At 43.2% G+C, this 13882-nt stretch overlaps 1 protein-coding gene across 8 annotated transcripts in view; it reads right to left on the bottom strand.

Annotated features, from left to right (window-relative positions):
- SCAPER (S-phase cyclin A associated protein in the ER) overlaps positions 1 to 13882 on the bottom strand; it is a 400938-nt gene that overhangs the window by 19217 nt on the left and 367839 nt on the right. For 7 of the 8 annotated variants that reach the window (XM_020886983.2, XM_020886986.2, XM_020886985.2 and 4 more), the window contains one exon: positions 8975 to 9124. In XM_020886983.2, coding sequence (XP_020742642.2) covers positions 8975 to 9124 — 150 coding nt within the window. Of the gene's footprint in view, positions 1 to 4889; positions 5100 to 8974; positions 9125 to 13882 lie in introns of those variants that run through there. The other variant, XM_020886987.2, reaches the window with a different exon arrangement.

Genomic DNA, 13882 nt, shown 5'->3' with positions numbered 1-13882 from the left:
CATAGCTGAGAGTCAAGTAAACCTGGGGTCTGCGTAATAAAGATGACATTTAAAAAATAATTTATTTGGCTGTGCTGGGTCTCAGTTGCAGCATGCGGCATGTGGGACCTTCATGGCCTCTTTAGTTGTGGTATGCCAACTCTTAGTTGCAGCATGTGGGATCTAGTCCCTAGACCAGGGATCGAACTTGGGGCCCCTGCATTGGAAGCGTGGTCTTAGCCACCGGACCACTAGGGAAGTTTTGAGGATGACATTTAATCATTACAACAATTTCCTGTCTCTATGTTATAGCTTAGGGGAAATGACACTCAGGATAACCTGCCCAAGTTTATCACTCAAGTGAGGGGTGGGCTAGGACATGGACTTCAGTCTGCCTCCAAAGCTTTCTCTCACACACTGCTGTTTTCTCAAACACAGGATATGCCAAACCTTAAACACAGTAGTTTCCTTCAGATCTCAGAACTACTGGCTCCAGCAAAAACAAAACTAAGAAGTTTCTCTTAGTACAAATTCAAATGTAACTAACTTACCATGCCAAAGAAATGGCTCTTAAATTTTTCGCTAAAAGTCAGTTTAGGAGGTTTGGTCACTAAAGCAGAAGTGCTGTATTCTTTAAAATCTGGGGCCATTTTAACCTTCTCTGCAGTATAATGTCTAGAAGAGATATATTATCTCAATATCCAATAATTCATTTAACAAATATTAAGTAATTACTATGTGCCAGACACTCCTGTAGGCACTGCAGACAAAGACTCTGTTCTCGACATACTAACACTTTAGTAGCATGGGGTGGGAGAGGGGAGACAGACAAAATAAATGTTGGGGTGGGCAATAAGTATATGAATAAAAATACAGCTAGGTAAAGGTGAAAACAGGAACCATGGGGCTGATTATAGATACTATGTCAGGAAAGGCCACTCTGATAACATGACAACTGAGAAAAAAGTCTTTGAAAATCCTCCCCACCCCCACCCCGCCCCCGCCACTCCCCAGACCATGCTGATTTCTGGGGGAAAAGATTCCCAGGTAGAAAGCAGTAAGAACAAAGTTTTGAGAGGTGTGTTTGCAGAACAGCAAGGAGACCAGCGTGGCTGCTAGAACATTTGTGATGACTACATTACACACTACTATATATAAAATCGGTACCTATAAGAACATATTGTATAGCACAGGGAACTCTACTCAATACTCTATAATGATCTATATGGGAATAAGAATCTGAACAAGAGTGGGTATATGTATATGTGTAACTGATTCACTTAATTGTGCAGCAGAAACTAACAACACTGTAAATGAACAATAGGTCCAATAAAAACAAGTTTTAAAAAAAAAAGAAATGAAAATTATTAAATCCAAGCACCTGTATTGACCTGGACATGACTTCTCACTCATCTTAGCCTTATACATTTGTCTTCTGTCAGAGCTGGAAGGGTCCTTGTGAGGACCCAGCCTAACTCTTTCGACAGATAGTAAAGTGAAGCCCAGAGAAGGGCAGTGACTTGCCCAGGGTCACAGAGCCGCATGGTTATGAGAAGACCTCACCTTCTGACTGCTGTCCCAGTGTTTGTTCTATGATGTCAGGCTTTTACGTAAGATCTCCTACGTCAGAAGAGGTGTTTTCTCTGTGGTTACAGAAGTCTTTACAGTCTATCTCAGTGATTTAAAAAGGTACCCTTTAAGTCTGAACACGAAGGCAGGCCCAGAAAAAGTTAGTTTTATGATTGGTCATTAGTTAAAATTTGACAAAATATTCTTTCTGGCCTCATTTTCCACACCAGTAGAAGACTTCCAAGTGAGCCAAGGATGACTGATGACTGGACATACACCCCTCAACTCGTGGCAGTGTTCAGCCTTGGACCTTGTTCACAGGACCTGGTTTGGGTACCTGGGACTAGGGTGCTGACGGTTCATTGTTTGGCTTCTTCCCTTGTGCGTTTTCTGCGCTCTGCCCAGTCTTGGGATGGATCTCTGAGGGTAAACTTCATGTCACTGTGTGGCTAAACCAACCCTCACAATGTCCCTCCTCATGCTCTTCGCCTCACAGACACTGCTGAAGGAGTTTAGTGGGCTGCCAGCCTTTACAGTGCAGTGGAGACGAAACCATGGTGAGCTTTCAGTTTTAAAGTTAGATTTCATGCCAGTTATGTTATTGGAGTGTTCTGAACCTGAGTTCCCCCAAACTGAGAAACTGAGAAGACTGGTGAAGGAAGGATAGTTTGTTTTTGCTGTTCAGTCTGTCGCTAAGTCATGTCAACTCTTTGAGATCTCATGGACTGCAGTATGCCAGGCTTCCCTGTCCTTCACCATCTCCTGGAGTTTGCTCAAACTCATGTCCATTGAGATGATGCCATCCAACCATCTCATCCTCTGTCACCCCTTTCTCCTCCTGCCTTCAATCTTTCCCAGCACCAGGGTGTTTCCCAATGAGTTGGCTCTTTGCATCAGGTGGCCAAAGTATTGGAGCTTCGGCTTCAGCATCAGTCCTTCCAATGAATATTTTGGGTTGATTTCCTTTAGGATAGACTGGTTCGATCTCCTTGCTGTCCAAGGGATTCTCAAGAGTCTTCTCCAGCACAATTCGAAAGCATCAATTCTTCAGTGCTCAGCCTTCTTCATGGTCCAACTCTCACATCTGTACATGACTACTGGAAAAACCACAGCTTTGGCTATATGGATCTTTCAGCAAAGTGATGTCTCTGCTTTTTAATACACTGCCTAGGTTTGTCAGAGCTTTTCTTCCAAGGAGTAACCATCTTTTAATTTCATGGTTTCAGCCACCGTTATCTGTACAACCATGTTTTTTTCAGTTCACCATGCCAGAATTATGAATTCAGCCTACTGCTGACTCAGCTGTATTATTTAGTGCCATAAAGCTGATGAAAAGAGGGCCACTGGGACAGCAAGGTCTGCCTTTTTTGAGCATGCACTATGAGTCTGAGCCTGTGTTGTCTCATTTAATTCACCCAGCAACACGGGCAGTAGTGGTATTATGCTCTCCATTTCACAGATGAGGAAACCGAGGCTCACAGTTTAGCAACTTGACCAAACCAAGGTCACAGTGCTAGGAAAGAACAGAAAAAGTGATTTCAAAGCTGGCTGTCTTCAGAGCCTGTGCGCTCATCCTCTGTGACATCTGACTTTCAGTGCCATCAGAGATCAAGTTCAAAACCTGACGTGCCGACTGATTCAAGACGGGCATCTAATCAGGTGCCACCTTAACTGCCGCTGCATCAACCACAGGCAGGGGGACCCGTGGAGGGCACAGAGAGCCATGAATCAGGGCAAGATTCTCTACAAAGCGGGTGGGGAAAACGTTCCTTTCTCAGTTACTGAGTCCTGATCAGTGCTATACCTGGTCAGCGTCAGTCTTGAGTGGTGATGGTGTCCACCTAAAGACGCAAAGGAGGTTCCCTTGGGGAGTTGCTCGTTACTCCAGTTAATTCCCTAGCAATGCAGCCACTCAGCCAAGGAGGAATTCCCTTGCAAACCTCTCAGGTGGTTTTGGAGTAAAAAGGTACTTGCTATGAGCAGGTGGTACTTCAAACTACCCTTGTGTGGGAAAAGCGAGATGGGGACACCAAAGAGATGAGGGGCGTAAAGGTATCTTTTGTTTGGATTTTGTGATATTGGTGACTTTTCCAAGTGGCCAAAATCACTAACTGGCAAATTTCTCCATTCTAACACCAGCCAGGTCACTCACCGGAAGCCTCCAAATAAATCTTTAGGCAGAAGTTATTTTTAATTAGGAAGTTTATTTGTTCTACTTTTGGGAACAAACCCCATAGCTTCCTTTGTTGCTGTAAATACTGAGAGTAACTCCAAGATAGTTACATTGTTGAAGTTCTTAGGCTCTTCCTTAGACATGATACATTATTATTTTGTGAAAGGGAACTGTATCTGTCACACAAGGAAAGAAAAAATACAGAAAGCTGAATGTGTGTGTGACAGCTCAGGAATAAGCTGCCAACACTGGAAGGACAGAAAGGCCTTGAAGGCTGGAGTTTCCACGCTGAGCCCACCGTAGCACACTCTACTCTTAGACCTGGATGAGGCTGGAGGAGTTTACCAAATGGGTGTGACCTAGGACCATCTGCCTTTGAGAAAAACAAGGAGCAAAGTAAGAATGTTTGCGCAGGAATTAGGGCACCTCTGAGAGTTCTAAAAGCAAAAATGCACTGGGAAACTGCCACTCTTAAAACACAACTCTGCGTCCCTCATGGGCAGGAGGTATACAACCAGGAGACTGCCCCCGTTTTTGTTTGCAGGGAAATGTCTGAGGTGAGCACAACATTTTAGGAACATCTAGTCAATTACCTTTCGATTTTCTTACTAAGTCATCAAGCGACAGAAGACTTGGAAACTGTGTGTCACACAGCTTAGGCAGAATCTAGCTTCACAAGCCTCACTGTCCAGCTGACTGGCCAGTTCTGACCACCCCGCACCCCCAAAATGGACAAGCAGATGATGACACAGTCTGCATGACTCCCTTCAGAGAAGCTGATGGGGGAGGGTGGGCCCGTGGGAGCCTTCCTCCTTTCAACTATCACAGGAGACTCCAGCTCTGATAGCAGGAATCTATGGGGTCTTACCAGGTGAAAAAGTCAGTCACTAACTAAAATGAATATGCAAAGGTGCTTATTCCCAATACAGTAATATGCAGGCAGTCAAATCATCTGTCATTTGAGTTAATTTAATTATCAGACCACATTTAATTATCCAATATAAAATGTAAATAAAGTGAAGGCCTGACAGCACATACTAATTACGTTCATTATAATAATTAAATGGGAAGGAACTTAGAGTCATGAAAGTACTATAAAATACAAGGAAGCTTTTGATTAAAAATGTTTTAATTAGAAACTGCAACCTTACAGGAAACAGATGATTGGTTCTATCAAGGATGGGGCTTTGCTTTTATTATCCAGGTTTCTCTTCTAAAGTCATCCTTGGTATCATGGGGCTCAGTCCTTCCAGTTAATAGACTAAATGGTGGCAAATAAGAAGAGCCAATCCTTTATGCAAAGCAGTTTACCTAATAAAACAGCCTTCGGTTGCAGCAGATCAGGGTCTCCTGTCTTATAAAGACACAAGCTGTTTCCCTGGAAGGAATAAAAGATCCTCTGTGGACAAACAGGCCTGCGAATTAACATGATTTCTGCCTGATGATATGGAAACATTAAATCAGTTGAGCATTGTAATTTCTCCTCTGAAATTTCTCTGACTTAAAGAAAGTGGCATGAGGTTAAATAAATTCACTGTCATAATAACAGAAGTGAGGCAGAAAGGGCATCAAGACTGCCTACTAGGAGACTGGGTTCTGTGAATTCTTGCTGGGCAATTCCTTTTCCTTCTCGGAGCCTCAGTTTCTCCAATTCTTTATGTCATTTCAGGGGGCTTATTTCACCTCACTGAATCCCAATACCTCACCTGTCTGTGAGGTAGGAATAAATCATCTGCTTATAGCTTCAGTGAAATGCTAATGAGGGAGGTCCAAGAGACAACAAATATGAGGGTAGTATAAAGAATTCTTGGATGGCATCACCAACTCAATGGACATGAGTGTGAGCAAGCTACGGGAGATGATGAAGAACAGGGAAGCCTGGTGTGCTGCAGTCCACAAGGTTGCAAAGAGTCAGACATGACTGAGCACCTGAACAACAAATAAAGAATTCTATGACTATAAGAGGTTATGCTTAGAAACAGCATCTCCTTAAGGTTCAGTGTCTCAGTGGTTGACAATTACTATCATTTCTAGCAATTTCTGATTTCTTTTCTAGTTGACACCGAGTGTTAGTTTCTCAGTTGTGTCTGACTCTCTGCGACCTCATGGACTGTAGACCGCCAGGCTCTTGTGTCCATGGGATTCTCCAGGCAAAAGTACTGGAGTGGGTTGCCATTCCCTTCTCCAGGGGATCTTCCCAACTCAGGAATTGAACCCAGATCTCCTGCATCATATGCAGATACTTTACCGTTTCAGCAATTGCATCAGGACTGAACTGACTTCTCTGACCTTCCATCAAATCAGAAGTGGATGTCCAGGTAGGATTTCTGGGAGGCAAGGTGTTGAGACAGCAGGTCTGGCCTTTTTTTTTTTTTTTTTTACTTTTCTAACTTTTCACTCATAGTGAACTTACCTCTCCACAATTACCTCTAAACCCCACAGCATCTTCTTCCCTGACTGAGAAGCCATAGGGTCTCTGTCTCCCCCTTGCATTGCTTGCTGCTCTCTCTGCCCACTGAATCTGCTTTTTTCTTGTTCCAATATGCCCAGGCATTACTTTGCCATCAGGTCCATGTCAGTTTTAACATGCCATTTCCAAACACCAGTTCCCCCGTCCCCATTTCTCATTGACTCTGGTGAGCCCAGAGATACTTAGAGCATGTGTTTTACCTGCAGGGGAGGAGTAGCAGAAAGATTCTCTGAAACCCCACATAGTTCAGTAAATTCATCACAACACAGTTGATTTAAGCAAAGAGTTTCAAACTATCCCTAAACATGAGTGTGCTGAAGGAACTAAACCTTTTGCTGTAGAACTGTACAGTAACATATCATCACACACACAAATTACTCACCTCTTTACAAGGGCAGGAGATAGTGTCATGATAAATAGTAAATGACTTACATAAGTAAAGTCATGTAGCCATTAAAAGTGATACTCACAAAGAAGGGTTCTGATATAATGTTAAGTGTATAAAGCAGGAGAGACTGTATATACAATATGAGCTCAGCTAGGTAAAAATGTTCATAGAGGGACAGAATGTGGGTGAAATGAGTGAAGGTGCCAAAAGGTACAAACTTCCAGTTATAAGATAAATAAGTTCTGGGGATGTAATGTACAGCATGTGACTAAAGTTAACAATACTGTATTCCATATCTGAAAGTCGCAGAGAGTACATCTAAAGGTTCTCATCACAATAAAAAGAAATTTAACTATGTGAGGTAATGACTGTTAACTAAATTTATTGTGCTAATCATTTTGCAACATAACCATGATCAAGTCTTCACACTGTACACATTTAAAACCAATACAATGCTATATGTCAATTATATCTCAACAATATTAACTGGCAAAATGTTCACAGAAGAGAGACTGCAAGGAACCTGCCAAAATGGTAACAGTGGCTGTCTCAACAGGGAGATCAGGAATGACTGGGACTCTGCTTCCTTCTTTAGGCTTGCTTATCTTTTTCATGATGAGTAAGGGATACTTTTGTAACCAAAAGACAAACTTTTGAAGGGAAATGAGATGTAGTTTATAGGTCAAATGGACACACATGAAGAAAAGATAACCTAACAGGAGATGTTCCTCCTTAAGTAGCTTGCGAGAGACTCTGAACCTGTGGGGCCTGGTCCAGAAAGGACAGAGCATCTCTCCCGAGGTGCTGGCTGGGGAGAGTGCTGTGTGAGTGCTCCCATGGTGGGAGAGGAGAAAGGTCTGCCCCCGGGGCAACAAGGTCTGTGAATGAGGAATTTTTCTATGTGTGACACTTACTCTGGCAAGGGTCTGCATTTCCTGTATTTTAACCATGGAAATCTTTCTGGGAGGGACTGCATATTCTTTAACCTTCTTAGAGGGAAGATATACAACATACATTTTGCCTCCATGCTCACTCAGGGTCAGCACTAGGGGCATCAACTATCATCTGGGGAAATAAAATACTGGGGTTAGTGTCCCTGTGAACTCTGATGCCTACACCTGCTAAGTTCTTGGGCTTGTCTTGTTCCTTCTATCTTCTTTCTCCTTATCAGATAGGCAGTTTCATCAGCTCTTAGTGTGTAGCTTCTCACCTTGTATTTGGCTCTGGCACTACAACTATCTCCTGTCCTTCTCCTGCCCTGGTCTAGATTATTGCTGCTGCTGCTGCTAAGTCACTTCAGTCGTGTCCGACTGTGCAACCCCATAGATGGCAGCCCACCAGGCTGCCCCGTCTCTGGGATTCTCCAGGCAAGGATACTGGAGTGGGTTGCCATTTCTTTCTCCAGTGCATGAAAGTGAAAAGTGAAAGTGAAGTCGCTCAGTCGTGTCCAACTCCTAGTGACCCCATGGACTGCAGCCTACCAGGTTTCTCCATCCATGGGATTTTCCAGGCAAGAGTACTGGAGTGAGCTGCCATTGCCTTCTCCTGGTCTAGATTACTACAGGCTAATAAACCTAGTAAGCATATTTATTACAGAGTTGCCTAAAATAAAAAATTAGGAAACTTGGAGCGAGGGTTGATTGGTGGCCTCTCAGATATAATCCACACAATTAGAGTTGCTGAGTAGGAGGCTTTAGATAAATTAGGTTGTCAGGAATTACAATCTGATATGTTATGCCATAACTCTGTTTTTTAAAATAAGGAGAAATATTTTATTATTGTTATTTTAAAAATAAAATCTGTAAAACAGATTTCCCAACATTTTAAGGCAACAGAACCCTATTTACAAATGAAATCTTGCTCAGAAACCAAAAAAAAAAAAACCAGTTAAATGCAAAAGTATTCTGGGTGATTCAGGGGGGTAAGGACCAAGCCCTGCCTTCTCAGGCTCCCCTCCAACACCATCTGGCACCCTCTTAAGCACCTCAGCAGAAGCCAAAGACCAAGAGCAGTTTCATAAAGCAACGGACTCTGATGCTATTTGCAAAGTGATGCAAGTTGAAAGATGTTATCTATTTCATCCAAACAAACAAACAAAATGAATAAAGCATCAGAATCTACATGGTAAGGGAGGAGACACTTCTATGTGGCTTAACAAGAATATTTGATGAAAAATATTTTATTTTTCTAGCTCTAAGAGGAGGTCCTCGTGCTGATCTAGGGCTGATCATGTCTTTCTAGAGAGGAGAAACCAGAGACATATCCCTGGAGCCTGCCTCAAGGGCCTCACACAGAACAGATAGGTTCCAGCAGGCTCGCCTGCCTTTTCTCACTCCAATACCTCACACTCTCAGGGCTGGGGAAGCAGTCTGAGGAACGTTCCTGGGCCCCTTACCTGGTTATCTGGGTGGTTGACAGTGAAGTAGCCCACACAGACGATGACCTCATGAAGGAGGCTTTCACAGGAGACGTGGCTGCAGTGGCCCAGCAGGGAGCTGGCGATGTGCCGGAACGCAAGGGACAAGCCCTCTGCCCCTACGATAGACTGACAAAGACAGGGAGCAGTTAGAACTCCCCAGCCAGGGAGAGCCAGGGCTGCAAATCACAAAGCAAGCCTGGGCCCGGTGCACTCTGCGCCACGCTGCCAGGAAAGCATAGGAAATTTCGAAAGCACAATGCTTAACAGCTCAGTTCAAGGATTCTTGCTCTAATAAGTGACCGTAATAAATGCAACACTTAACCGTCCCCCCCTCAAAAAAGAAAATAGAGCATAGCAGACCAGATGCCTGTAACTATGTGGATCAAGATGTTATTTACCTAAAGCATGAGTATTTACCCCATTTTTAATGAGGTATTTTTTTCTCATTGCACCAACAGTCTCACTGTAGAAAACTTGGAAAAATTGAAAGATATTAAAATTCACCTGCAAATCTACCATTTAGCTAACTTCCAATACTTTTTTTTTTTGAAGGAGAAAATATTTCCTCATATGCAGGGATTAAAATACAATTCTAATTATTTACTTAAGTTCAAAAACAAAATAGATATAAATAACAACTAGTTATTGTTCAAACAGCTCCGCAGCTCCCAAAAGAATGTAAAAAATCCCCAACAAACACCTCCCCCCAAAAAAACAAACAAAATGCAGCCCCCTCAGTTACAAGGCTTCTGGGATCCTTTCTCAAGACAGGCAAGCGGCTGCCGGTGGTGGGCGACGGGGAGGAGAGCCTGAGTCTGTCTGTGCAGCCTGAAGCTTCTATTTAATAAACATGTCAAACAGACGGAGCGACAGGAGGGCAAAGGGGAGAGGCGAAGCCCACAGAATACACTCGCAGCCCACACTGGAATGAAGCTCCACTGCGGGCCTGCGGGATGCGGCAGCGTTTTAAACTCATCTCTCGACTGGAGGTCTTGGCTGGCTTGAACCAGGTCAGATATGTTGCAGCTTGGAACTTTCAATGAATTCACTCTGCTTAACAGTGTTGTGAAACACAGTCTTTCTAATTAATACTGTTGAAACAAAATTACTGCTAAATTTTAAGAGTGCCTTCTGCTTCAGTTTCATTGCACTGAGACAAGATGCTTTTCAAGCCCCAAAGAGACTTCAGGAGGGCCTTGCTCTTTTAAATCAAGGAGTGACACCTTCTCAGCTCAGCCCTTATTTAATTAGTTGTGTCCAGCTTGCTGTGACCCACTGCCCTCTGTTTAACCTTTACTGATAAGAGCAGGTCAAGGGGCATGCAAGTTTGAATATAAAAATTAAACCAATTTTTCAAGGAAACCATATTTCCTTTTTAGCCAGAATTAATTGCCGAGTCAGTACATTGATTTGTTTCTTGAGACCACCTTCAATTGTAAAAACTGTCAAAGAGTATGCAATATACAATATCCGGGATCTCAAGGCCATCTGTGCCAATATGAATTCAGAGTGAAATAAAAGTCTTTGCTGAAGGGAGAAAAATATTTTGACAGCCTTATTAGTATACAATGAAATGGAACCAGTTAAGAAAATATTCTAATGGATAACCTTTTGTTACCGCTATGCAACATATTGTCACACAAAACAGTTACATAGGTTTATAGCTCTGAAGAAAGGTACAGGAACAGTGGGAATGCAGCACTCAAAATTTAACCTTCTGATTCAACACCTGCAAGATGGTTTGGGTAAATTCTTCACCCCTTTGGAATCTGAGTCGGTCTACAGGGCCTGCCATGTGCTAGCTTTGTTGTTATTGTTCGGTTGTTAGGTTGTGTCCAAATCTTGGCAACCCCATGGGCTGCAGGACACCAGGCTCCTCTGTCCTTCACTATCTCCTGGAGTTTGCTCAAATTCATGTCCATTAAGTCGGTGATGCTATCTAACCATCTCATCCTCTGCAACCTCCTTCTTCTCTTGCCTTCATCTTTCCCAGTATCAGGGTTTCTTCCAATGAACTGGCTCTTTGCATCAGGTGTTCAAAGTACTGGAGCTTCAGCATCAGCCTTCATCATGGTCCAGTTCTCACATTACTATGCTGACAAAGGTCTGTGTAGACAAAGCTATGGTTTTGCCAGTAGTCCTTTATGGATGTGAGAGCTGAACCATAAAAAAGGCTGAGTGCTAAAGAATTGATGCTTTTGAACTGTGGTGTTGGAGAAGACTCTTGAGAGTCCCTTGGACTCCAAGAAGATCAAATCAGTCAATCATAAAAGAAATCAACCCTGAATATTCATTGGAAGGACTGATGCTGAAGCTGAAGCTCCAATACTTTGGCCACCTGATGCGAAGAACTGACTCATTGGAAAAGACCCTGATGCTGGAAAGATTGAAGACGGGAGGAGAAGGGGATGACAGAGGACAAGATGTTTGGATGGCATCACCGACTCAGTGGACATGAATTTGAGCAAACTCTGGGAGATGGTGAAGGACAGGGAAGCCTGGTGTGCTGTAGTCCATGGGGTTGCAGAGTCGGCCACAACTGAGCAACTGAACAACAATGCACATCCGTACATGACTACTGAAAAATCCATAGCTTTGACTATATGGACCTTTGTTGGCAAAGTGATGTCTCTGCTTATTAATATGTTGTCTAGGTTTGTCATAGCTTTCCTTCCAAGGAGCAAGCTAGCTAGCATGGTGCTTTTATGTAGTCTCATTTAATCCTTAGGCTTGTGGGGTAAGTGTTTTTAATCTCTATTTTAAAAATAGGAAACTGAATCTTAAGGACTCATATGAGTTGTCTAAGGTCACACAACTTGGTAGCATGATGGCTCAAAGTCAGGTCAGTCTGACTCCAGACCCAGAGGTCTTGATGAGGATGTTTCTCTGTAACAGCTCTACAGAGATGCACTGTTGTGACGCACTGGGACTCAATCTGTTGACATGTCTCACGTTGTCTAACTTTTCAGACGGTCAGACCACTGATTTCATTTCAGTTTTCTTCAGTTCCTTTGATCCTTCTGGGAAGTTCATAAATTGTCTCCCAGATTTTTTTCTGAGGTCAGACCCATATTGTATCTAAAATCTCTTTTTCTGTGTTTGTCATACTTGATCTTAGCCAAAAGGCTGAGAAACGATCCTGTGCTTATTATAAACATAGTTCCTAAAATCTCACTTTTGACAATAAGTTGTTTAATGAACTAGAATATGAGCTTCTCTGACCATATCTATCATAAAAATACTTTTCTCCCAAACTCACCCATCGCTTTATGATGCAAATATTGTATATTTGTATCACATTTACTTGAGCACTGCACGCTTGATCAGATGTCTATCTACATCAATAATGTCTGTGTGGAAAGATGTTTTGCTTTAGCATGCTGAACAGACTACAGTGGTTGGTTAAGCAAACAACTATAAATCTTTGCCAGCCCTCTCTTTGAGAGAAGGGACCTATGTCTTCTCTTGAATCTGGAAAGCTGTAACCAATAGACTATGGCTGATATATAACTATACCACTTCAGAGGCCAGGTCATAAAAGGCCATACAGCTTCTGTCTGATCCTTGGGGAGCACATGTTTTCCAGAAGTTTCCTCTCAGAACACTTCTATTGAGAACACAGACACAACGATGCTCTGAGAAGCTCAAGTCACATAGAGAAGTCGTATGTAGAGTCTATGGCCAGTAGTCCTGGTGAATCTGGTCTTGGATTCCTGGGCATAAAATATGAGCATGAAGGAGCCTCCAGCTAATTTCAGTTCCCAGCGATCTGAGTCAACCTGCACCTCCTCTCCACACTCTCCACCCCAGGATTTGAGCCCCTCAGCAGAAGCCCTACATTGTGGAGTACTGACACTGTTAAAAGCCCAGCTGGAATTGCAGACCCACAGGAGCTATGATCATGATAAAATGGTTGCTGTTTACCCCAATAAGTTGTTTTTCAAATGGATAAAAGTAACTGGTGCAATAAGGTAATCACTGGTAGATGTATTAAAGGCCCTGAGGCTAGCAATTCCAGGAATCTGGGTCCCTGCACATCCTGATGTATAAGAGTAAGAGAAAAACATGTGCTGGACTCTGAGCAACAAAAGGATGGCAGCCAAGAGGAAAGGCTCCTGCAGGCTTTCCTGGCCCAGGGCTAAGGGGAAAAGGGAACCTGGAAACAGTGTCTGGGGAGAGAATTGACTAAAATAAAAGAAGACAGGGGAGTCAGGAAAGAGATCAAGAAAAGAAGATACAGCAGGGAAGAATTAAGAGAAATATGGAGTAACAGGAAGGACAGAGGAGAAAAAAGCAAAAGAACTGTTGGGAACCAGCCAAAAAAAGACATTCCACCCAGGAGGCGGGCATTTCACTCTAAGAACGGCTGGGACACTCCTGAGTCACCTTGGTATCTTCCTGTGGTTGAAGCAAACGTGGTTCAAGTAGGGGGTATATTTTGGGCTTGATGAGGCAAAGAGCTGGAGAGGAGAAATCTTGGTTTTTATCTTAGTTTGGCATGAAGAGCTCCAGAAATAGATTTTTAACTTTTCTCACATTATTGGCCATTGTGCCTAAAGGCCCCGAGGGAGCGGAGCTGGAAGGAGTTGGGTGGTTCTCCTTCTGAATGAGGCTGCACAGGCTGTGAGCTCATGGAGGTGTGCGGGTGGCGCAGGGACCGGGGGCTCCCTGACACGCAGTGACTGATGGAATGGCCCACTTAATGGAGATGCTCGTGTATGAAGTGGAGCCCCCTGCAGCAGTATAAGCCCTGGTTGGAAGACCCATAAAACCAGAAACTGAGGAATATTTTTCATTTGTTATTTGCTTTTCACAGTCCCTGGTAACAAAAGAAATCACTCTAGTTGGATCTAGCTGATGGGTAGCCTGCCGGTCTCCATATTC

This window comes from Odocoileus virginianus, chromosome 16 (assembly GCF_023699985.2).
Source record: "Odocoileus virginianus isolate 20LAN1187 ecotype Illinois chromosome 16, Ovbor_1.2, whole genome shotgun sequence".
Lineage (NCBI taxonomy): Eukaryota > Metazoa > Chordata > Mammalia > Artiodactyla > Cervidae > Odocoileus > Odocoileus virginianus.
Note: the sequence above shows the minus strand (reverse complement) of the source record. Positions and strands in the feature narration are given on the sequence as shown.